We start from the raw sequence: 25,558 nt of genomic DNA on the forward strand, positions 1-25,558 counted from the left end.
CATCTCCTTCGAGCATCATTTTTAGAGTTACTTTTTGTAACACAGTAGGGAGGGAAAGCAGCTGTTGATAATGAGATATTATGCAGTCCACAGATAAGAAAATTAATGGAATTTTATATTCAGAATGTGTTACCTAACCTAACACCGGGTTGGTAACACATATTCAAAACTTTTAAAATTTGCTATCCAACATAAGAAACCTACAGAGTGCATATAAGACTGTACAATGACATTTCTAAACATAATTTTATTTGCAGGAAAAGTGGATGTTAAACACAGTAAAGTCCTAATATATAAGAGCAGTTTCTTAGAAACCAAACAAAATAGCACCTAGAAATGAGCAAAAAACAAAAATGTTCAAGGGAGTGGGAAGAAGCTGTCACTAAGCAATACTTTTCCACCAACAATGACAAAACCACACCTATTTGAGTTCTTACTTACTAAACTTCTACTAGCTTAGAATATACGTGATGAAGAAAAGTGTGTACCTTTTCCTTAGTATAGTCACTGGTATATAGCGTTTGGCCACGTTCATCCAACTCTTCTGACCACCCTTTGGGAGGAGAACCATACTGACTATCTGACTGGCTGTTACAAGAACTGTAGGAGTTTTCTTGTGATGAAAGAGTCTATAAATGGTCAAACATACAGAAGCATTGAGAATTTATATTAGGTCAAATTCTAGAAGAGGTTAGAACTTGATTAGAAGTCAATTTTTAAAAGAAAAATGAATTAAGAGGCAGAAAGTGAAATACAATCTACTTCCAAGGGGAAAGGTCAGGTTATTACTGAACAGAAAGCTTTTGGAAGAGATTAGTCAGGTGAGACTCACATGCCTTTTGGGCATTTCAAAGTTGAAAAAGAATAATTTTAGCTGAGATTACATTAGAGGAACAATACACGTCCTACTGAAGTCTGAGGCAAACAAAGAAGATCCACAGAGATTGAAGCATACTATGAGCTCTGATGAGAATGTGGTTGCAGGTGGGCACTTACAGGTAATAGGCAGTGGATGGGAGTATCTAATCTGGAAGCTCCAGCTTGGGCACAGTGCAACAACCAGCCTGCAGGTTACTGGCAACTTGTTGAGAGAACTGCACTATCTGCCAATCACTACTGGGTCAAGGACAAATGTGCTTGTGTTAACTCACAAACCCCTAAGCAACTTTGGCCCAAAGCACTTTAAGCCCCCCCCCCCCCGGTACTGTTTGATTCCTTACGTTCCACCTTAGTAATTGAGATCCTCTGATAGGGAACTTCTGGTGAGGTTCAGTTGGCCGTTACGAAGGACTGAGTCTTTCCTGTGGCAGGCCCTGAGACCTGTGAAACTCCCTGCCAGTAGAGGCTTGGGAGGAATTACCCCTGCCTACTTTCAGACATCTATTGAAATCTGTTACTCAGAAAGTCCTTTGAAACAGGAAGTTCTTTTCCCCAACAAGCTTTTATCAAAGTTACTGTAATTTTGTACATTGTATACCATATGTTGGGGGTATACCCTTGGGTTGGGGTATTGTTTGGTGGGGTTATTGCTGTTGGTTTATTCTATCTTTATTTTAGACCCTGTGATTTATGTGGAAATTGTTCAGTTTGGTTGTATATGTTTAAAATGTTATAGTTATGCATTCTTTTAATGTTGTAAGCTGCCTTGAGCATGGTTTGAACTGTGGGAAGGCAGCATACAAATAAAATTATGCATGTAGTATTTTTATGAAAAGTGTGATCTATAAACATTTAATATTTATCATTCTGTCTTCCTATCAATTTTTCCCTGTGAATGTTCGCTGCTCAGCAAGCCATTTTTAATCTGACAGCCTAAAGGCAAAAGAGTGAGAAGTTGTGAAAATGTCACTCAGTTTAACTCACTGGGCTTAGCCAGTACGAGATATAATGATGGAGTTGTGTACTTAGACTTTCAAAAAGCTTCGGATATCCCTCACCAAAGACCGCTGAGTAAGCTTAGAAGTAATCAGATCATAAATAATTCCTCTGATGTATCAATAACTGGTTAAGGGAGAGGAAGCAGGGAGCAGGAAGAATGGGCAGTTCTCCCAACAGAGGGATAGTTAAGTGCAGTGCTCCAAGTTCTGTGTTTGGACCTGTACTTTTTAACTTGTTCATAAATTATCTAGTGTTAGGGATGTGTAGTGAGGTAGTCAACCTGTCTGGTGATAGGAATCTGGTTGGCCACTGTGAGATGCATGTCTAGAAGGGTTGTTGGTCAGCAGGACTGTTCTTATGATGATACACAACTGATAGAAGAGGTTTAAAACAAAAAGTGTTTGCTGGGAACTAAAAAAAACACAAACACATTTAAACTGAGTGACCGAGCAGTAAAATAGCAAATGGAAAATAGGCACATTGGGACAAAAGAATTCTAATTTCACATATATGCTAACGGGATCTGAATTGCCAGTGACTGACAGGAATAAGACCTTGGTGTCATACGGGGTAGCTATGAAGAAGTTAACACAGTAGGCAGAAGCTGTAAAAAAGGGAAATTCTACACTGGGGAGCATTGGGAATAGGCCTGAAAATATATCTCTATTTTTATCCAGATCTACATATGGCACAATCAAAATTTCAAGTGAAATTTAAATATGAAGAGTGACCACTATAAGCAGGACATTCATTTAACAATACTGCAAAAAAATCAAGAAACCCCTCAAAATTCATACTACTGAACCTCTCAGGAATGTCAAGTGTTCTGCTACTCTTATCTTAACTGAATTTAATGTACCTGGAATTTCTGCTGGCTTAGTGAAATGCTGCTGCTTTGATAGATGTGGAATGTAATTTATTTAAAAGCTTCATATTTTGCTACTTATGCATTTTGCTGTTTTATATTTTTAGTTATATGAATTAATGAAGGGTTTGATAACTAAAGTATTTGTTTTATGATAATTGTTCTAAATTTCAAAATAATTGATACATTTAGGAAAAAACTCTTGTTTGTTAGCGATAGCTAATGTATACATAAATGTCAATTTATGAAATGTTTACAAATTTGTACATTTGTTGTAGATAAATACTGATATGTCTTCACTCTGTGAGCCACTTTGATCACAATTATGTAAAAGCAGCACATAAATACATTTTTAATTTTTTTTTAAAAAAATCTATATCCAGTAAAGCATTTCGGGGGGGGGGGGAGGTGTCAGATGCTTAGTGAAATGGTTATAATTATGCTCAATTTTAGGGATTTTTTTTAAAAAAACAACAACCAGAGTTGAACCCTGAAACATTTTGGAAGATGTCAGGACACTCCAAAACATGTGATGAATACATAAAATCTAATTCAAGGAGAATCACATCTCTTATAAAAAAAACCCTCAATAACTAATTTTGTTAACTTAGGTTTAAGATATCAGTTAATGTTGTGAAATCTAAGGTAACAAAACTAAAAATGCTTTAATATTTTAAAATTATCAGATGACATACCAGTAATCCAACCCAACAAACAATGAAGAGGCAGAAATGTCAGTCAATAAAACTGGGGAGGGCAAGTATATGCCACCTTAAACAAGTGCAAGAAAAAGTATCACACACATGGATACACACAAAAGTAATAATGCTCTAGGCAATAAATATACTTTTTACATTCCCCACCCGCCCAAGCTATTAAGAGCTCTTTTCTCTCAGTTCCACCTCTCCCCTTTTGCTTTCCATATGCTTGTCAATATTTCCCCTCCCAACAAGCCCATAAACATTGACTGGACACACAGACATGTTTCATTAGAATTAAGGTCTTCTCTTCTTTCTGCTAATGTTAAAACACATCAGTCACAACACACAAAAATTGCTTTTAGAGTATCTGGCAAAGACCCACACATACTACTAGACATAAGGAGCTAATTCAAAGTCATAGTGACCATGGAGAAGGAAACTAAGAAGCTCTTGCTGTTAAAGATGTAACAGTCAATAAAACTGGAGAGGGTTTCCCCCTGCTCTTATTACATTATGGTTTAGTTGACACATCACTATAAGCCAAACTATAACTAACTGGGACTGTGCAAACATGAGTGCTCCCACAGAAGAGATCCCAGTTGCTTTGATCCTCTTGGGTCTTTTTAAGTCCTCTCTTGCGATAAGCTAAGCTAAGGTTTTGCTTAGTGTGTCATCCAACCAAAACTAACGGTTCAGTTCTTTCCTTGCTAACCAGGAGCTGTGGACAAGATGGTGGTTGGTGAGAAGAGAGTATTAATCTCTCTCTTCAGATAATATACTAAGTCAAACGTTGGCTTAGCCAGATAGGAGCGCCTCAGCTGGGAACCCACACATTCATGCAGTCCCAGTAAGCATAATTTGGCTTCCCACAACATTGTGAACAAAGTCTGAGAAAACATGTGTCACCATTGCAGGCACTGGCAGAGGAAAAGAGTGGGGGGGGAGCGCACACCGCCCCCGGTGGGGTGCCATCGTGGCTGCCCACCACTGGGCGCCACACCCCCATAGGCGGCGCGCCATGCCCCCAAGACACGCACCAGCCCCGCCCGCTCTCCACCCCCACCCGGTGCCGGAGCATGAAGCTCCGCCACTGATTGCAGGCTAGGATAGGATGTTCCCTAAAGGGGAAAAAATAGGGTCATGTGCTTCTGTTGCATGACTTTTAAGCAAGGACCATTTGATTAGACTTGGGCTCTGATATCCTCCTCAATAAACTAAAACAAAAGCTCAATGAATAGTTCCATAACTGAGGTGGGAAAATTAAAACCACTGGTTGGTTGGTTTTTTTTTTTAACTGAAGTTGTCCATCATTGCTGGATGCGGTTAGCATCAATTAAACTTACCTCTTGAATCTACTGATTCACAGAGTCTGCTTTAATATGCTTGGATCCCGAGTGAAACGTGGGGGTTTCCAGGTTCTCTCTTGTGTTCCTTTGTTGTAATAGTAACAGCGCCCTGTAGTATCTTTGTGGGTCTCCCATTCCCATTAATTTTGGATTGGAGGACGTGTAGGTAAAGGTGGGAGTGCAGACTGAGATATTTTCAGTTCTTGTAAATTAGCATAAACTGGTGAATCTGGCCTTCCTTGGCTTGGTGGTGTGATTGGCTGCAACAAAAGAAAATGCATTTTACTTAAATATGATAGTAACATTGAGAGCCCTGCAGCAAAATGTGTACATCTGAGTATGTGTTAAAACTCCAAAGAATATCTCACCACAATACATTTTTACAACAATTAACAGCCAATAAACTGAAGTTGCTAAAAAAAGAGTAACCAATGGATTTAAACAGGCTGAGATTTAGTTAAATTAGTTAAATCTACATTCTTCTCTTCAACCCAAAGGTTGCAAGGGCAGTACATACACTATATCTAAAACAAACAGTGTTGGACAGAGGCCTTCAGCCTTTTGGAGTGCAGGGGCATTATATGGAGATCTACAAAATATCCATTTCACAGAAGAAAAACCAGCCAATGCTCAGTACGGTTTCTTCAAAACAACATGCAGCACTCTTGTACACACATCCCAAAACTGACAACCACAAAAAGACAACCCCTCCCCACCTCAAAGGAAATGCCCCTCCAATCAAACAAACAAACAAACAAGCAAACAAACAAAACAAAAAGCTAGTCACTCAATTTCAAAAAAAGTCAACTGGAAGGGGCTGGGTGCTCCATGGCATGCTCTGAAGATGCCCATATTGTCCTGAATTGGTCTGCTTTGAGCTGAAGTCTTGGACAAGAGAAAAAACAGAATGCAACACCTTAGCCCTAGAGCACTAGGGCTAACACCACTAGCCTTTATGCAGGAATAAGTTGCTACTGTACATGAATATTGGGGGGGGGGGGGAGAGAGAATTTCTAGAAGACTTGTCATAGCAGAAATTGAGCCAGAAAGGATTATTATAACTTTATACACATGTATGGTGAATAGCCAAGCAATGGTATAAAAAAAAAAATTCTTCATCGTTCTTCATCCGAAGGTCACAAATTCAAATTCACGAGTCAAAGTCAAGGGTTTAAAAAACATGCCAAAGATAAATATAATACAGGGAATAGTTCTCTATACGGGTTCAAAAAACCTCCACAGGTTTCACAGCAAGAATTCTCCCACCTACCCTCAAAATTAAAGCAGATTCTACCAATGTATTTCCCAAACAATTCAAAACATACAGGAATCAATATCCTCCTTTTTCGGGCAAAACTGAAGCATAATAAACCATGCATGATCATTACTAGAAGGTTCTATGAAGATGTGGAAGAATATGGCTATAAAAAACCCTGTCCATTTCATCAGCTGTACACTACAAGCTAGTAGACACCCAATCTAAACTTTAGACACACCTAAATCCACTGTACCAAGGAATAATCCAGTGCAACAAAAGCTGCAACCCACAGGATCAACTTTCCATGGTGCTGGTTAAGGATGCTCTTGGAGTTTGTACATACTCATCACTTTATTATAAATGAGTCCCCAGAACACAAGCTATCAGAAGTAGGGGTTTTTAAGTTCCTACCTGTGGTGTGAGATTTTGCTTATCTGTCACTCATAGATATTTGTTTTAGTTTAATACTTGCAGGGGAAACAGTGTTGCATATTTACTCCACACCAAAGCAGCGCAATTGCATAAACCCATGATCTGTAAAGCAGTTCCGTTTCTACCAAAGTCAGAGTCTGTTTTGTGCATGTTTTATATTAGTGGCCAATATTAGGCCAGCATGGGATACATGTCAGGTTATTCATTTCAGCTTAATCGTTTTATTAAGATTTATAGCAGGTAGATTAGGGGTTGCATAAGGACAACCAAGAGGCCTGCAGCAACCATAACAGCCAGGGATGTGGTTAACTAGAGGTACTATCTTAACCTTTACCACAGCTCCCTTTCTTCAGCACAATGTCCCTTGAACTGTGCAATCACAATTTCCATGCATGCAGATGTTAGGTGTGTTCACTGATACAGCACACCTCTGAGCGCTGAAATTAGCACAGCTGAAGTTTATTCTTGGTTCTAAATAAGAAAAACACCATAAAAGTGAGCGTGTCTTTAGGATAATCAAATTATAATCTCTATTGCTTTTTCTTTAGGTAGCAATTCTACACACATCTATCAGGGGTTAAGTCCCACTGAACTCACTGGGAGTAAGTGCTGAGTAAATATGACTAGGGTTGTGCTTGCATTAACAAACTAGTATATTTGCTCATTCTTAAGATACTACACCATGCTAATGTCAACAGGGATATATAATATCCACAGGACATTTAATTATAAAGAAGGGTTTCTGAGAGAGGAAATGTCCTACACTAGTACTGTATTTGTCTTTAGTACTAGTAACTGGAATGCTCCAATTCTGAATAGCAATATTAATTTATTAACCATTATGTCCAATAGCCATTTACAAATGTATCCCACACCAATTTGTATGTCCACTCTTATGTACACAGCTCTGTCTCAGTCACTACAGTGCAATACAACACCTTTATTGGCATAAAGTCACTACAGTAAGCCCCACCAGAAGGCACAACATTTTTTCAGCTCCATCAAGCCCACAAAGTCACCTGGTACTTCTGAATTCTGAAATATTACCTAGGGTATCCTGAAAACATTTCTTCCATTGTAAGAACACTCAACTTCTATGTTTTGATTATTATACTTATATCTTACTCTTAAATTGGATTCCCAGTGGCATCCATCCAGGTTACTGATTGGGTCTGCGCCAACGTAAGTTTAACTACTCTGTAGATTCAGGTTTAACAAACCATTCACTGAGCAAAACTTTTCCTAATACTTGGATCTGATTTATTTAAATTAGACTGCACAAGTTGAAAAGCTTGCTAATGATAACGGCAAGCAAAACACTTCAAATTCGCTATTTCTTTAAAAACTCTTAGCAAGTAAGAGACTGTTCACTAGATGTCACTGTGGAGCCCAATACCTGTATATTAACTGAACACTAATTCCGTTAATTGCTTTCCAAACCACCTACCTGGTATTTTATATGCTCCAAGTGCTTTAAATAATTTAGTTTTGAGGGTTTTTTTAGCCCTTCTGAGCCAATGGTGTTGCTGTGGACCCCAGCAGATGTTTGAAATATCTGTAAAGCATTTCTTAGCAAACCTGACCACTTAAAACATGTAAAGGTAAAGCCCTGACCATTAGGTCCTGTGTCCGACTCTGGGGTGCGGCGCTCATCTCGCGTTACTGGCCGAGGGAGCTGATGTACAGCTTCCAGGTCATGTGGCCAGCAAGACAAAGCCGCTTCTGGTGAACCAAGCAGCGCACGGAAACGCCGTTTACCTTCCCACCGTAGTGGTACCTATTTATCTAATTGCACTTGACGTGCTTTCGAACTGCTAGGTGGGCAGGACTGGGACCAAGAGCAACGGGAGTTCACCCTGTTGTGAGGATTCGAACCGCCACCTTCTGATCAGCAAGCCCTAGGCTCTGTGGTTTAACCCACAGCGCCACCCGCGTCCCTAATACACCATGTACTCCTGAGCAATATGGGGTCAGTTCTCCTGTGGTGCTTCATTCCTTCACATTAGTTTACACAAAAACACAGAAGTTACAGAAAGGGAGGGAGGGAGGGAGGATGCTATTTTGTGATGTGGAGCTACTAACGAACCAAAACCAGTTTAACCTAGTCATGGTAGCTTTCCTCAAACTTCTATTCTAGCAAAAGATGAAGCAACCTGAATAGATTTTATTCTATTCTGGTCCTTTGAGAAAGTGAAACAATAGCCCCGGTTACCCATCATACTAAATAACTTTGGTTGAACGTGATTTAAAAATGCATTTTATAGCTTTTTAATAATTAATGAACATAATTTAATTGTTAATGTTATTAACAGTGTTCTGGTGTATACTACTGTAAGTCGCAGGTGTTTCACCCCTCCCTAGTCCTGCCAGGAAACAACCATAGTTTGAACAAAAACAGAAAGAAAACAAACCTATCAGTGGAATCGCAGTTAAGTTTATTTAACTATGGTTAAAGGAACGTGTGAACCAGGTTATGAAGCGAACCTCCCAGACCTAAGTTAAGCAGAAAAGAAACTCCAATCATATCTATCCAGGAAAATAAAAGAACACAGAAAAGAAGAGATTAGGAGAAAACAAATCCTTGCATCTTGGTCCCATTTTCAACCAATACCAACCAAGTCACAGGAATACTTACTATATTTTTGCTTTAAACTTCTTAGGGTAAGAAGTTTCAAAGTAAGAAATCTGCACTACCTATACAGAGGTTTAGGGAAAGCCTGACAGAAGCAAAGTACTCCCCCTACAGCCACCAAACGCTCAGAAGGAAATGGAGGCCTCCTCTTCCAGTGTGAAACCTCTGAAAGAGCAAGCTCCTAGCCTTACTCACATTAGGATAGCTCAATGAATTTTCAAGACATGCTTCAATCCTACAAAAATACTTTATTTTGATTTGCGTGCACAACTTTTCTCTTCCTAATGGAGAAGGCAGTATCATGAGAAACATATTAAGACTAATGTATGGTTCATCTTTTAAACACAAGCCAATCTGCATGGTTTAAAATATTTCATATGCATTATGCTAAGCTGCAAGCATCAGCCAATTAAGACTTTAATCTAATTAAAATGCCTCCCAAACAGAAACCATTCTAGCAACATTCTCCCGCTCCCTCTGGGCATGATGTGTCCAGCCATGAAGACATTGCAAGCAAGAAGACTAAGTGGGTTTATCCTAGTTTGTGTTTAGCATTTTGCTGCCCCAATAGCACTTGACTCCAGCCTTCTGTGATGACTCGAGTCACAGGGTGAAATTATCATAACCCACTAGCAGAGCTGAAGCTGTGCATGCAGATGGTCCAGTTCAATTCTGTACAGAATTGAAGGTGTTTGCTATAATTGATGCCAAAACTAGTGGGATTGTTTTATAGTGATTCCATACATTCTATAATTAATAATGTTACATTTATGTTTGCCTCAGTGTTAAACTGGTTTCCCACCCCTGCTGTAAAATATAACGGTCAATGGATCAAATACATACAGTCAAGACCAGGGGTACTCAGACTTTTTCAGCGGGGGCCAGTTCACTGTCCTCAGACCTTGGGGGGGGGGGTGAGCTATATTTTGAAAAAAAAAAACCATGAACCACCACCGGGGGGGTGGGGGAGAAGAAGCAAGAGCTGGAGTCAGGAGCTTCCGCAACCACCGTCCCCGCTGTGGGAGGAGGGTCCAAGCGCCACTGCCTAGGACTCTCCGCGGCCTCTCGCTGCTCCCTCCCCCTTCCTCAGGCCTCGCCAACACCACAGGCCTCAGCCTGGGCAGGGACAGCAGTCGCGGCTGCCTCCAAAGCCGCCCCCTCATCGGGCCCACCGGCCCAGGCTGAAGAGGAAGGCGCCCAGGCAGAGAGAAAGAGGGCTTTGGCCCAGCGCCTCCAAAGCGGGTGGGCAGCAGGCAGCGAAGGGTCGTCATCGGGGTGGAGGGGAGGTCCACCATCTGTCCGGGGCGCAGAGACGCTGCCACCTCCTGCCTTCCTTCGTCCAGGAAGCAGTGACTCACCTGGCCCCTGTCCTCCGGATGGGCTCTCTGGCATGGGGTGAGAGCAACGACCAGAGCAGCAGCAGCCCCAGGAAGGAGCCGAGCAGCAGCACCGTGCGCAAGAGGAAGCCCAGCTTCAGCTGCATCCTCAGCGCCAGCCCAATAAAGCTCGCCAAAGCCACCGACCCCCTCACTGCTCCCTCCCACGTCGCTCTCTGCTCAGCCCCCCCGGTGCTGTGGAGCCATGGGCAGCTGCGCATCGGCGGCGGCTCTACGAATGAAAGCCGTGTCAGAGTTTACCTCAGCGCAGTGACTGACCAATCAGTCCCCCGCACCGCTAAAAAGCACACGTCAGAGATGCTTGCCGCGCCACGTTGCATTTAGGTAAACGCCGATGTGGCCTTTCATCAACCCTTTCATGCTGCATCCGGCCCCTGGGCCATAGTTTGCCGACCCCTGGTCAAAGACTAAGGATCATTATTCTACTTAGCCAAGAAATGTAAGGGTAATTAAAAGTGGTTGTGTGAAACCCTTGACCACTCATCTAATGGTTGTTTTTTGTGGTTTTATTTTTATTTGTATGTACATTGAACTTACCTTAATTTTGTTTGCTTTTGTAAGCTGCCCTGGGGGCATTTAGAGAAGGGTGGGCTTAATAAGTATGGAAAAGAAGCAAACAAACTAATCACAGCTGCCTGGACCTCTATTTTAAATCATTAGCTTCCTCAGCAGCAGTATTTACAGAACCACGTCATCGGATTTGCTAAAATGAATCGCTTTGTATTTTATCATTTAAAACAAACAGATACAAGCAAACATCTTGTGAGGGATTAGTAAAGTAACTTTACTAATAATAAAATGTTGTGCATCATCGATCTTTAGGCCTCATCAGTAAGGAAATGCCTCAACCAACAGAGCCCCATAGCTGAGATGGCAAGAATAGTTTACAGCTGACAAAGCAATAATTGGGTACCTTAACATTCACACACATTCACGTGGCTCAATTATAAAACCACACTCAGCATTCAGAGGATCAGCTAGAACAGCAACTCTTTGTGAACATTCTCATTTAAAAACTGTAATAGGATAATAAAGCAGCACGGCAGCTCATTAAAGGGCTCACAAAATACAAACTCACTGAAAAACGGCATTGGATCTCTGCATACTATCAAATAGCAAATTGCAATTGAAAAACTTCAGCATTCACGAAAACATTGATGAAATGTGTTGCAGAATACTATCCAAATTACACATTCCAGCCTTACGGATATTTCCCCATCCAATTGTTCTGATCTGTCTATATTTGAGCAAAAAATAAAAATAAAAGTACTAGTTACTTCCATAAAGGAAGCATTAGCAGGAAATTAATTGTTAAGCGCCCTTTTTAGTCATCAAAGACCGTTAATGTTTGACCCTTCAGCACAGTAATGAAATGAGGAAATACTGGAGACAGAACAGATCTTAGTAACAAATTCTTAAGCTTCACAAAACAGTAATTCTGGTGGTTTGCTGAAAGATGACAGTTTCCTGCCCAAAATTTTGTCATGACCACATCCTGCTTGAAGTCTACAGTTTATCTCTTCCTTTGGACTTCCCTTCGGAAAAGGCAGCAAATGATTTACAGTTAGTTGTTCAGGAGTTGTTGGGTGCTAAAGCACCACACAGGTGTTATAAGAATTTAAGGTCTTAAATATATAAATTAAATGTTCATAAATTTACAAGGCATACATAAGTGTATAAGCCACGTGTCAATAATATCAGGCTTAATAGCTTCTTTGCTTCTCAATATTCTCTGGTTTGCCTCTGTTGTTTCTCCTACCGATAGAGAACCAACTTAAGGACTCTATATGGGCTCTTGGATACTCTATATCAGTGTTTTCAACCTTTTTTGGGCAAAGGCACACTTGTTTCATGAAAAAAATCATGAGGCACACCACCATTAGAAAATGTCAAAAAATTTAACTCTGTGCCTATATTGACTATATATAAAGTAATTTTTCAATTTTTCCCACGGCACACCAGGCAACATCTCGCGGCACACTAGTGTGCCGCGGAACAGTGGTTGAAAAACACTGCTCTATATGGCAGGCATGGCCAAACTTGGCCCTCCAGATGTTTTGGGACTACAATTACCATCATCCCTGACCACTGGTCCTGTTAGCTAGGGATGATGGGAGTTGTAGTCCCCAAACAGCTGGAGGGCTAAGTTTGGCCATATCTGCCATAAGGGAAAAGGAGCGGTTTTTTCTTATAACACAGGAGAAGCATTACGCTTTTGAAACTTCATTGGCAATATTTCTAGTTGCAAATTTAGTACAAAGATGCTTAGATAGCCCTATTATTAGGCAGAAAAAGAGGCCACAAACGCACATAGCTGGTGTATCATGAAAAGGTAGCAAACTGTTCTTTATTGCATGTATTATTGTGTATTTTTCACTGCCAGGGAGGGAGGGAGGGAGGAAAGTGCTTGTGGAATCTTCTCCCTCAAGTGCCATAAGAACTTGGCTGAACTTGGGTAACAAAAACATTTGAGGAAGAGCCCTGCTGGTTTCAGACCAAAGGCTCACCAGATCCCTGTGCGAACCCACAAGCTGGAGGTGAGCACAACAGCACTCTCCCCACTTGTGATTCCCCACTACTTGTAATCAGACGCATACTATGCACTTTGACTGCTGGCAAGAAAGGCACCTGCTATGTGCTGCTGTAACTCCAGCAGCAAAATGCCATTGGGCAGTCCTGCACAGGCTATTGTGTTGGCTGATGATGGATTACTTGAAACACTACTAAACTACAGCGGTTACTCAGCAGCATACTGTACCAACCTGTAAAAGACTATCAAAATCTATGTATCAACTTTTAGGCACGTTAATAGGTTTCATTACCCAAATCCTTTGTTTCACAAGAATAGCAACCTCCTCCCTTCACCACTCATTATTTCTACTAATTACACATTCCCTACAAAAATAACCAAACTTAAGTATAGAACTTGTGCTTTTTAAAATTCCAATTGAATTACACAGAGGGACATGAAGAACTTGGCTGTTTGCCCCAACATTTACAGCCCTGCAGTGATTACAGTGGACCTGAAGTACCCCTCCTGCAGGGTTTGCTAAACAGAACTGTGCTTTAGATAACAGCTGCCATTACTAAGCCTCAACAAAAAGAGGACCTAAACTTCCCATCAGTGCAAAGTTTGGGCTGCACTAGTTTGCACAATGTACACATTGTGAGGTTGGGAACTACGGGGTTTTCTAGTGTTGCATTCAAATTCTAAATAGTTTTTGCATTCACCGAGTTTGTAAAAGCACATGAAACAGTTGTGGCTTATCTGGTAACAAACATGAATATATTATGCTATGTGGAAAATACAGCTCAAATAAAATCCTCCAATATATCTATTCAGATAACTTCTTTCAGGTAGACTGATATGTAATATAGACACAATGGTATTCTAAAGTCTTCTTAAAAATAAACATAGCTTTGGTTTTCTAAAGATTATAATTACCTATTAAGACTCCTGCTTTTCCCTGAACTGATCTTTCGTTTGAATCCTAAAGCTATTAATCCCCACATTCTTGATTGTCCTAAAATTCATTTTTAAATCACAGAGGCTCGCGCGCGCGCACACACACACACACACACACAGTATAATAACACAAACAGATCAAGCATTGCTGAAGGGATGCAGGGAATTTGTTCCACTGTACCAGGGCGACCCAACTTTTCATACCAAGTGGGCCGCAAGAGTATACTTTCGACCATGGAACGCATGAGCTGCACAGAGTCTTGATGTAAGGGGGAGGAGAGGGAGGCCAAAATTGATGTCCCCTTCCTACTCTCATGCGGCCTTCCCAAACCCAGCTAAGTGAGGCATAGGGCTTTGAGAAGGAGGGGTGGGACTCTGGCAGGTCCTTGAGCCCTCCCACTTCCTTCCCAAAGCAGGAAAGGCACTAACTAGGCTCTAGGAAGAAGGCAGGAGAACTCTATGGCCAAGTCAGGGCCCTCACTCCTTCCCAAAACCTCGCTTACCAACTTTCAGAAGGCTCCAGGGGGGAATGTCAAATGTCACAGAGGGCAGCCAAAAAAGGCCCCACGGGCCACATGTACTTAAAAAAATCTAAAAAGATGGAACATAAAATATTGCTTAGGTCAGTGTTTTTCAACCTTTTTTGGGCAAGGGCACACTTGTTTTATGAAAAAAAATCACGAGGCACACCACCATTAGAAAATTGTTTAAAAAAATTAACTCTGTGCCTATATTGACTATATATAAAGTAATTCTCTTGAATCGGAATCAAATAAACACAATTTTTCCAACGGGCACACCAGGCAACATCTCGCGGCACACTAGGCCGGAACAGTGGTTGAAAAACACTGGCTTAGGTTTACCAGAAAAGGGAAATTTACATATATTTACAAGCAAAAACTAGAAGCATAGCTACTCTTGCAACTTAAGCTAGTTTGACTCATGTAAAAGTATTAGTTACAGGTACGTAGCCGTGTTGGTCTGCTGTAATCGAACAAAGTATCTGGTATCTGAAAGTGTGCATGCACACGAAAGCTCATACCAATAACAACTTAGTTGTCTCTACAGGTGCTTACTGGAATGAATTTTTTATTTATTTTGTTTAAAAGTAATAGTGACTCAGTAGGTAAGAGAAAATAAACATAGCTCATCATTGAAATCAAGCTTCCTATTTGTAATTCAAAACAAAGTGAACTTAAATGCTTCCTATAGCCATCAAACAACAGCTCATATCTAGCCAAGATGTTAATCACACAATTAATTTACCTACTGAAGACAAAGGACCTACTATGTACTAAACTTTGGTTCAGTCATACCCACAGTGATATACATCTAGTGTTCTTTAAATGCTATAGAAATACTGTGGACTTTGCTTTTCTGCGGACTCATCCAGTGGTATTCCTCTAGCATTCAACTGAATGTGTCTTTCTACGGAATCTGTGCATGAAGAACATGTATCACCAGTTAGCTGAAAGAAGTCCCTGGTCCCAAATAGTAAGAGGAGGTGAAATTTCTATAGCCACACTGCTGAGTTTTGAGTCAGAGAAGCAACACCTTCCCCAAAATTCTACGGCAAATGCAGGGTTTGGAGTGAAGGCAAGGAGGTACTAGCAACTGCATAGTCCAGCTAATTCTAAGCCATGCAACAATCTGTGGACAATCTGCATATTTATATGACTAAATATTTTAACTACATTTTTATTCTATCAAGCAGTTACATGTGATTTCCAAAGTGCTCTAACCCATCCAAACACTGATCAGACCTCACACCTGCTTAACTTCAACAATGGTGGTGGTCTCATATGCCTTCAGACCATATCCAGGCTGCAGACAGAACCCAGTCTCATAATCATAGTTTGAAAACACACTGTGGGCTTCTGTACTTCCCTGCTCTCACTCAAGCATTCGCCCCTAATTTTTATAAATTTGCAACTCTGGTGCAATTTTTTTCAAGCATCGCAAACTACGTAGTTCTGAAGCTAAATGGAAGGGAATCCCAAATAAGGAATCAGGCAGCTTAATCTAGCCACATGTAAATAGACTGATTATGGGACATGGGTGGCGCTGTGGTCTAAACCACCTGAGCCTAGGGCTTGCTGAGCAGAAGGTTGGCGGTTTCGAATCCCCGCGACGGATGAGTTCCCATTGCTCGGTCCCAGCTCCTGCCCACCTAGCAGTTCAAAAGCACGTCAAGTGCAAGTAGATAAATAGGTACCGCTCCGGCGGGAAGGTAACGGCATTTCCGTGCGCTGCTCTGGTTCGCCAGAAGCGGCTGTAGTCATGCTGGCCACATGACCCAGCTGTCTGCGGACAAAACGCCAGCTGCCTCAGCCTATAGAGTGAGATGCGCGCTGCAACCCCAGAGTCGTCCGCAACTGGACCTTAAGGTCAGGGGTACCTTACCTTGACCTTTAAATAGACCAGTTATTAAGTCTACAGCAAACCTACATGCCCAACCTTCCAGAAGCATGAGCTAGTAGTTACAGAGTAGATTAAGGCTTTGGGCATGAGATGGAGAACAAAATTATCCATCTTTGACTGGCATGCAAAGTCATAAATATCCTTCATTTTGGAAACAGGTCCCCCACAGTGGTTGATTCTGGTAACTTATATACATGGTGTATCCTGGAGTAACAAAGGGTGAAAAAGCCTATAATAATAGGGGGCATTGTCTGTTGTTCACATTAATGATGCTACATCTCAAAAGGCAGATTTTGGGTTTGTTTTTAATGTGAATATAGTAAAACCGTAACAAAACAAAACAAAAGAGGAATAAATGGGAATATGTAGCCTAAGTTTTTTTAAAAAAATATCTTAAACTATGCTATTTCTATTAAAAACAAACAAAATTATGGTGTCTTAAAACATCTGTAAACATTTTAAAGGAATACAAAATCAGATTATAAACCAGACCTGGTTATAAAGCTTTTTTAAATCAACTTAGTCTGTTCTTTAAAAAAATGTTCCATTTAATCTAGGTTTTCCCTCCTTCATATGCCCTTTATCTTACCTACAGAGGACTAATCTAATTGATTTGTGTTCGGGCAGCAAGAACATGGATTTCATTTATATCAGCATAGCTGTAACACAATGGCAATAATCTTTGCTCATTTCCCAACAACGCAAGCAAAATATGAAATTCATGGTTTGCAACAAATTAATTCTGCAATAAAACAAAGATAATTATAAAAAAATACTAAAATATCTAAGCCTAGATCCACGATTACATTGATATATACATTAAAAGGAGAACATTTAGAACTATTCAGTCACATGCTGCCTGATTATTCTTTGCAAAGTATTGCAAACGATTAAAAAAAAAAAACCAGAGACAGAGAATGGATTAGGAAAAATGCGGGAACATGCTGAAATGGCTAAATTGAACTATATAAGGCTGGGGAAAAATCCATCAGATGAAGCAGTCCTGGCATTTCTTTACTTTTATTTTTGTCAACTGTCATCTATCACTAGATGGTTTTCCTATGTATATTTTTTAACTGTACTCCATTCAAAATCTATTGTTTATTCAACCAAGCCAGGGTGGATAAAAATCAATGAATCGGATTTTTTTTTATAAAATGCTTTTTGAGGAAAATATATTACCATCCAAAGGTTATTCAGTCATGAAATAAAGATTAGGTTATTAATTATGTAGAATAAGTCTGTATATGTTTAATTTTTTGGTAAATAAATTCCATTAATCCTTCACAATGTCATTTATGCTCTTCCAGAGGTTTTTTGTAAAATTATTGGGCAGTTTATCTGCCTACAAGATATTATCACAGATGCTTGTTTACTTTTGCAGTTCTCAAAACTGAATTTGACTCAGCAGAGATCACATGCCTCTTCTTCACAGCAAAAATGTTATAACATGAACAGAGTTGAGAAAAAGACCTTAATCCTATTGTTCTAACAAACCTATGAATACAGAATCAAACCCCTTCAGTGTTAAGTTTCAAGAGGTTCAGTGAATAGAATAGAAACAATATTTTTCTGATTGTTTGGAGTGGAATGGATCTAATAAATCTATTTAAATTGCTATTATTAAGGTAATGATTATTTTTCTCCTTCCTAAGTACAGTTGTCCAAATATGAATGATTAACCTATTAAACTGGGGATAAAAAAACTAATATGAAAAGTTGTTATTCTAAAAATCTTCATCTACTTGCATATTAAAGTTATACCAGCAAGAATTAGTCTTTATGTAGAAAACTGTGATTTAAATCAAGCCTTACTGACTAGTGATTTAAATTGTGGTTTAAATCAGTTTGATTTCAATCAAATCCCACCCTGACCAAGCTATACTGTACCTAAATCTGATTCTGGCATTAGAGGGGTTATCTACCACTTCCAGTAACTTATACTGTTCTTGTCTCAATGTTTATTTGAAGTCTGAATTATGCATTCTGGCTTGTTTCTCGTCTTCTTCCACACTTCCCATTTCTGAGATGCTACAATTCCCAAACTCACGTTAACACACAACACCCAGAACCACCATCAATGGGAAATGAAGGAAGGAATTGGCAAATTGTTTATAATACTTACTGTCAAAAAAGAGTTGAAGGCTATCACAGCACTGAGTAATACTGAGGAAAACTATTAACACATTATAAAAAAGGCCACAAGAAAAGTAATCTGCCAGAAAGAAAGTATGGAAACAACAGAATTCTAATGACACGCACAATACAGTAGCTATTTAGATAGGAAAAGGGCTGGCTACATTAGACAAAAAACATGCCAATCCTGGATGGATAAATAAATAAAATCAGAAGTGATAGCGGGATACCAATGAACCCAGTACAAAAGAACAATGAGGCACAATTCACCATTTGCTTATGACGTTTTATACAACTATAACAATGTAACAGTTTCTTAACATTATTTAAGAGAAGGAAGGCAAAATACTAATGCTAACTACTAAAGAGCCAAAATATCTGTGTGTCCTTTAGAAGAAAAGGTTGGGGTGGCTTTTCTCAATAACTACTCCGTGTGTCTCTTGGTTATCCCACACACTTGTTAACTCCTCAAATGAAGGCCACAGTTATGTCAGTATCTCAGATATTCTTGTAATATGTACAAGGACCACCTCTTGGCCATTCCCCTAAGGTATTATCAAACATTTTACATTAATGCAGATGGTTATAATTACCATGGTTAATACTAATTCCACATGTGCACATATAAAAACCTCCATTTCGCCAACCTGCTGAGCCAAAACAGGAAGTTTTAAAAAAAGAAAACTTAGTCCACAGACTTACTTGAATGCTTTGCATGTCTAGTGTTGCCACATCTTCATTTGCTTACTGTTGAGCCAAAATATTCTTTCTGAATACAGAAAACAACAAATGCTGCCTACAGAAAGCATACGCAGCAGGAAGCGATCCACCATGAATAAAGCAGCAATAATCTGTTTAGCATTTATAAAGCCAAAGTTCAAGAAGTCTGCTCCTTGGACTCTTACATAAAAATCAACAGGCCACCTTTGATACAAGTGTTTTAATAACAGTGATTACCAAGAAAACTTTCTGAGTTCAATGTCTTAAAGGCGCCACGATCATGTCGTCTGGCTAGCCACAATAAAAGTAATCTGCGGATGTCAATAACTTGCAATGCACCTCTAGCCTCAATATCATATTTGGCCACTTAAAGCAGCTGAAATCGAACAGATTCTGTTTTCATAAGCTCCCAAGTTTTTGCTGTCTGGAACAAAGCATGTATGGACTACCATATTCTAACCAACAAATGGATTCTAAGATGGTTAGGGTACCTAGTAAACTATTGTATAAGGGCAATGGTAACTATCACACATGGTGGTCATACTCCTTTAGCATTACCTCTCACACAGAGGCTAGATAAGCTCCCTGGAAGAAGGTCTGAATAGAAAATGTAACACACAATTAAGTCTGGCATCAGGGCAACCATGCAATGCACCCCACTATAAGAACGCCCATCTCAAACCATTCTTTTCTTGAAAAAGCTTTGTAAACCACACTGCTTTTACTCTCTCTCAGGTTAGCTCAACCAGATATTTTACACTATAAGAAAGTACACGCAAAAACATTTAGGAATAGGATGCCTACGTTGATAATATACTAGGAAAACAATGCCTCTGAATTGCACTCACTAACCTGAACCAAAATAAAATAAAATAATCCTTCCAGTAGCACACTTAGAGACCAACTAAGCACTGAAGAAGTGTGCATGCACATGAAAGCTTCTATCAACAACAAACTTAGTTGGTCTCTAAGGTGCTACTGAAGGATGTTTTATTTATTTTAATTTTAATTTTTTTTATTTTTTTTTACTATGGCAGACCAACACAGCTACCTACCTGTAACTCACTAACGTGGTTCACACAAAAATGGTTTGTGCTTCACTTAACACTTGATATTTATCTTGGGATACAAACTCCTCCCCCCCTTTCTTCACTTTTAAAAAACTAGGCACCATATACATGTATATGGGCTGCACTAGATGATCCTTAGGGTCCCTTCCAACTCTACAATTCTATGATTCTATGGATATACATGTCAAGGCTTGCAATGTGCACCAGCTTGTTTCCATTAAACCATAGTTCACACAGCTGTTCCTAGCAAAAACTAAAGAAAATCCCCTTCCTCATTTCCGCAGCTTAACTTCAGTGAGTTAGTTAAACATGTATTAGCTGCTTTCCTAAGCACATATTTATCCTAGCTTAAAATTTGTGTCACACAACAGAAAACTAAATGAGATTCAAGTCATCTACTAATGAGAATGAATGGATAGCCTACAGAAGAATTAAGAGCCTTAGTTCTTTATGTTGCTGTGAGGCAGAGATGGGGCATTTCCAGCCCTGCAGGACTGATTTAGTTCATTTGGCCCATGAAGCGTTTTCATCCAAGCCACACCCCATGTGGCCTACACTAATGTCATATATCTGGTGTAAAGACAGAGCTTGCACAAAAGGGACTTGCAGGAACCACTGAATGCAACTGTGCTTGTAACGACCTTGCACATCACATCCCAATTGCCCAACTATCAGCTGATTGTTGGGCTTTGGGAAGCCCTGCACATACATTTTTGCTGACGTGGTTTGATTTCAAACCATGTGGTCAAAAGCAGGTCATCTGACAGCACTGTGACATCAGGTGATTGACAGGTGCACAGTTCCATCTACCTGTCCAGCAGAAGTGTGTGGAGATAAGGATTTGACCTGCTGACCAGATCCAGTTCCTCCACTCCTCTTACAAGGTATCATATGATGCCATGACTACATCAAATAAATTTTAATCTGCAAATCTAAATGTGTTTCTTAAGAATTTGACTATTAACTAAAACTACCGTGTTTCTCATAATATAACGTGCCTATAATATAAGCCATGGCAGGATTTTGAAGCAATCCAAAAATATAAGACATACCCCGAAAATAAGCCGCCTGGAGCCACGTGCCAGCGGGACGCAGCAAGAGCCGCCTCCTCCTCCTGCTGGCTTCCGGAGGCTCGGGGCGCTCCGTTACGCGCTGCTGGGCGCCGACCCGGCAAGCCGCCTCCTCCCCCTCCTGCCGCCGCGGCTCGGGGCGCTCCGTGCGGCGCTGCTGGGCGCCGACCCGGCAAGCCGCCTCCCCCCCTCCTGCCGCCGCGTCTCGGGGCGCTCCGTGCGGCGCTGCTGGGCGCCGACCCAAGCCGCCTCCTCCCCCTCCTGCCGCCGCGGCTCGGGGCGCTCCGTGCGGCGCTGCTGGGCGCCGACCCGGCAAGCCGCCTCCTCCCCCTCCTGCCGCCGCGTCTCGGGGCGCTCCGTGCGGCGCTGCTGGGCGCCGACCCGGCAAGCCGCCTCCTCCCCCTCCTGCCCCGCGCGCTCGGGGCGCTCCGTGCGGCGCTGCTGGGCGCCGACCCGGCAAGCCGCCTCCTCCCCCTCCTGCCGCCGCGGCTCGGGGCGCTCCGTTACGCGCTGCTGGGCGCCGACCCGGCAAGCCGCCTCCTCGCCCTCCTGCCGGCGCGTCTCGGGGCGCTCCGTTACGCGCTGCTGGGCGCCGACCCGGCAAGCCGCCTCCTCGCCCTCCTGCCGCCGCGTCTTGGGGCGCTCCGTGCGGCGCTGCTGGGCGCCAACCCGGCAAGCCGCCTCCTCGCCCTCCTGCCGCCGCGTCTTGGGGCGCTCCGTGCGGCGCTGCTGGGCGCCGACCCGGCAAGCCGCCTCCTCGCCCTCCTGCCGCCGCGTTTTGGGGCGCTCCGTGCGGCGCTGCTGGGCGCCGACCCGGCAAGCCGCTTCCCCTCCTCCTGTCGCGGCTCAGGGTCCGCATGGCGCTGCTGGGCACTTTGCCAGTACTTCAGCAGCACCAACAGCCAGTTCCGGGCGCCAAGCCGCAGCAGGAAGAGGAGGAGGCTTGCCAGGTCGGCGCCCACCGCCCCGAGCCTCCGGGAGTCAGCAGAGGAGGAGGTGGCCTGCCGGGTCGGCGCCAAGCAGGGCCGTGTGCCCGCCCCAAGACAGCTGGACCAAGCAGCCAACACCGGCCGCGGCAAGAGGAGGCAGGTGCCCAGAACTATACAGTACTTAATTAAAAAAAAATAAGACACCCCCGAAATAAGCCATAAGCTTATTTCTTAAGTAAAATAAATATAAGACGGTGTCTTATTTTATGAGAAACACGGTAATAGATTCAGAAACACACGTGACATATTGGTGGGCAGACTTTTATCTAGCCTGAATTCCAGTTGAACCTTCAAAAGCAACCTATGAGTCATTATGCATATAAAACTGTTCTTTCATGTAGCATCAAGTTAACATTTTGTTCATTAAAAAACAATTTTAAGCTAGATTTCCAGAGAACTTCACTCCCATTTTGTTTTAGTTGCAACCAAATGGAGTGTCTTCTCTCCATCCCCTCCCTCCATCCTGTTTATTTTTATTTTCTTTCCTTTTGTAGAAGAACAAAAATACCAGATTAATAAAATGGAACAAAGAATCAAGGGTGCAACTGAGAATCAAGGATAAGTAATGAGATATGGAATCTCTCTGCTTTCAAATCCATCATTCTGATGCATAATATTATTTGTGACAGAAAAGGACTACCATCTGCCACTTGTACAGATAAGAATGGTGCCTCAACTCAGTTCCTCAAAGCACAGATATTAGCAATCTGTTGGCTAATAACGCGGACCCATGCCCATATTTCAAATATAGGAAAGGGTTTATCCAGCAGTGATACAGGAGCAAAAATATACTGTTTATCATAATAGGTCAATACCCTTTACAGGACCTTGAGAAAGGTTAAAAGGAGATATGATAGAGCCATGTAAATTATGCAGAGAGAAAGACATTTTTTTCCCTCTTATGCTACTAGAACCTGTAGCCATCAATTAAGCTGAATGTTGGAAGATTGAGGACAGACCAAAAGGAAGTACATAAAAGGAACTCTCGAATTTGCTCCCACAAAATGCAGTGAGGCCCACCAACCCTGAAGGCTTTCAAGCTTAAGACAAATTCATGAAGGATAGGACTAGGGTATGATGCCTGTGTTCTAACATCACTATCAGAGGCAGTATTCCTCTGTATACTACTTGCTGGGAAGACTACAAGTGGGGTAGAATGCTAAGTGCACTCATTTCCTGCTTGTGGGCTGCTTCTGATGGGGATCTCATTGGTCACTGTCAGAAGAGGATGCTGGACTAGATGTGTCTTTAATGTTCCTGTAGGGGTTCCACCTGTCCAACCCCCCCCCCCCAAAAGTGTCATTTTAAATCTGTATGAGGGAGCAAGAACCTGAGGCCCTGCAAATGTTGATGGATAACTCTCATCATCCTGGACCTTCAGCCATGCTGGCTGGTGCTGATGGGAGGTGGAGTCCAACAACATCAGGAGGGCCATAAGTTCCCTATTCTTGATTATTATGAAACCACTGGCAGCTGTCATCTGGGGATTTAGAGCACAGTGCTATTAGTATGTAGATGACAATTAGTTCTACCCATCCATCCTGGATGGGCAGGTAGGGGACCAGTGTCCAAAGGGAATGATGGTTTGGTGGCACGCCAATAAACTAAAGCTGAATAAGATGAAGGTCCTGTGAATAAGGGGTTCTCTGGTCCCAGGAATTAGGGAGCCTGTCCTGGATGGGAATACCTCGCCACTGCTCCTTGATTACCAAGCAGTCACTAGTGAGAGGCCCAGGTTGGCCTCTGTGTCATAAGCACCTTTGTCCCAGCTACAAGCTGTTTCTGGACTAGAAAGGCCTGGCCTGTATTGGCTGCCATATGAGCTACTGGGGCCCAACTTCAATGTGTTGGCACTGGCATCCAAAGCGCCTGATATCATCACATGGGCCCGGAAGTACCGTAGAGATTACTTCCTCGTAGATCTCCTGCCACCACATCCTTGAGATCATCAGGGAGGCCCTCTGTTTGCCTCGCTAATGAGAGAAACCCCTACTATGTGGCCAATTGTCAACCCGACACGGGACCATTCTCAGTGGTAACACCCTCATTATTGAATTCCCTCACCCTGTCCCTGAAGCAGCATGTTTGTCCCCCTCACTGGTGCCTTTAGGGTCAACTGAAGACCACGGTTAACCTGGGCTTAAGGAGATAAATGCCCTGGGGAGCCAGCTGTTGAAATATGCTAGTGTTGTTTTATGTCAAGTTCTGTTGAATGTAGGGAGGTTTTAAAGTGTGGTGTTCTTGACTTGATTGTATTTTACTTACTCTTTGCTCCTAATTGGAAGGAAAGATGGCATATAACGAAATTCACCACAAACCACCACCAGAGGCCTGCTTGGGGTGTGGGATCAGCATGTTGACAAAAGACACATTTAAATATACTTAATCTGAACTTGAGGGAGACAGTACATTCAAAAGAGATATTTAAATATGTCTTAAGGTGTGTGTTTGCAGTGGTTCCAGATTTTAGCAAGGTGCATATTTCTAAGGTAAATCTACAGTGGTAGGAGAGAGTCTGTTTGCAAGATCATTACTACACAAGATTCATCAAAGCAAGGAACACCAGCCTAGTGATAATCCCTCTAGTACTTCACAGTTTATGCAATAGTCAATTAGTAAAGAGGATGAAAGACAGAAGCAATCTTTGCAAATAGGTCAGTGCCATATATTTGTAATTATTAACCCAACTTGCTACTTAAGCAACTTCTCTATAAATGATACATTAGATACAAAGTATGGGAAGCATTTAAATCAGACATGAACTTCCTGTACAAACATACAAAGATTACACTGAGCACCTTCACACAGATTTTAAAAGTTAATGAGCATATGTCACCATAACAGTTCTACTCAAAGCAAGCACATATTTTAAAAGGGGGACTAGAGCATTCCAGGTGCAACAGTGCCCAGAGTTCCCCCTTAAGACTTCTGTACCATCCCTACTCATAACGACAAGTGGACACAAATCCAAAAAGTCCATCCTTTGGCACAAAGCATGTCCAGAAGTTCCTTTCCCCTCCCCTAAGATCTCATGCACTGCGGGTTGAAGAAAGATTTCATTGTTACCTATTGTGTTATAATTTTTTATTTATTTCAACAATGTATATACCACTTAATTACGGTTGTCTCTTAGCAATGTACAGGAGACCCAATACAATAAGCCTAAAAATGAGCAAA

The 25,558-nt window shown here is 41.7% G+C and overlaps 1 protein-coding gene across 1 annotated transcript in view; it reads right to left on the reverse strand.

The window, feature by feature from the left end:
- Positions 1-25,558, reverse strand: part of ARHGAP12 (Rho GTPase activating protein 12) — a 71,910-nt gene that overhangs the window by 31,764 nt on the left and 14,588 nt on the right. The window contains 3 exon segments of the mRNA XM_033166255.1: positions 489-628; positions 2,211-2,227; positions 4,788-5,050. Coding sequence (XP_033022146.1) covers positions 489-628; positions 2,211-2,227; positions 4,788-5,050 — 420 coding nt within the window.

Source organism: Lacerta agilis, chromosome 12 (genome assembly GCF_009819535.1).
Source record: "Lacerta agilis isolate rLacAgi1 chromosome 12, rLacAgi1.pri, whole genome shotgun sequence".
Classification (NCBI taxonomy): Eukaryota; Metazoa; Chordata; class Lepidosauria; order Squamata; family Lacertidae; genus Lacerta; species Lacerta agilis.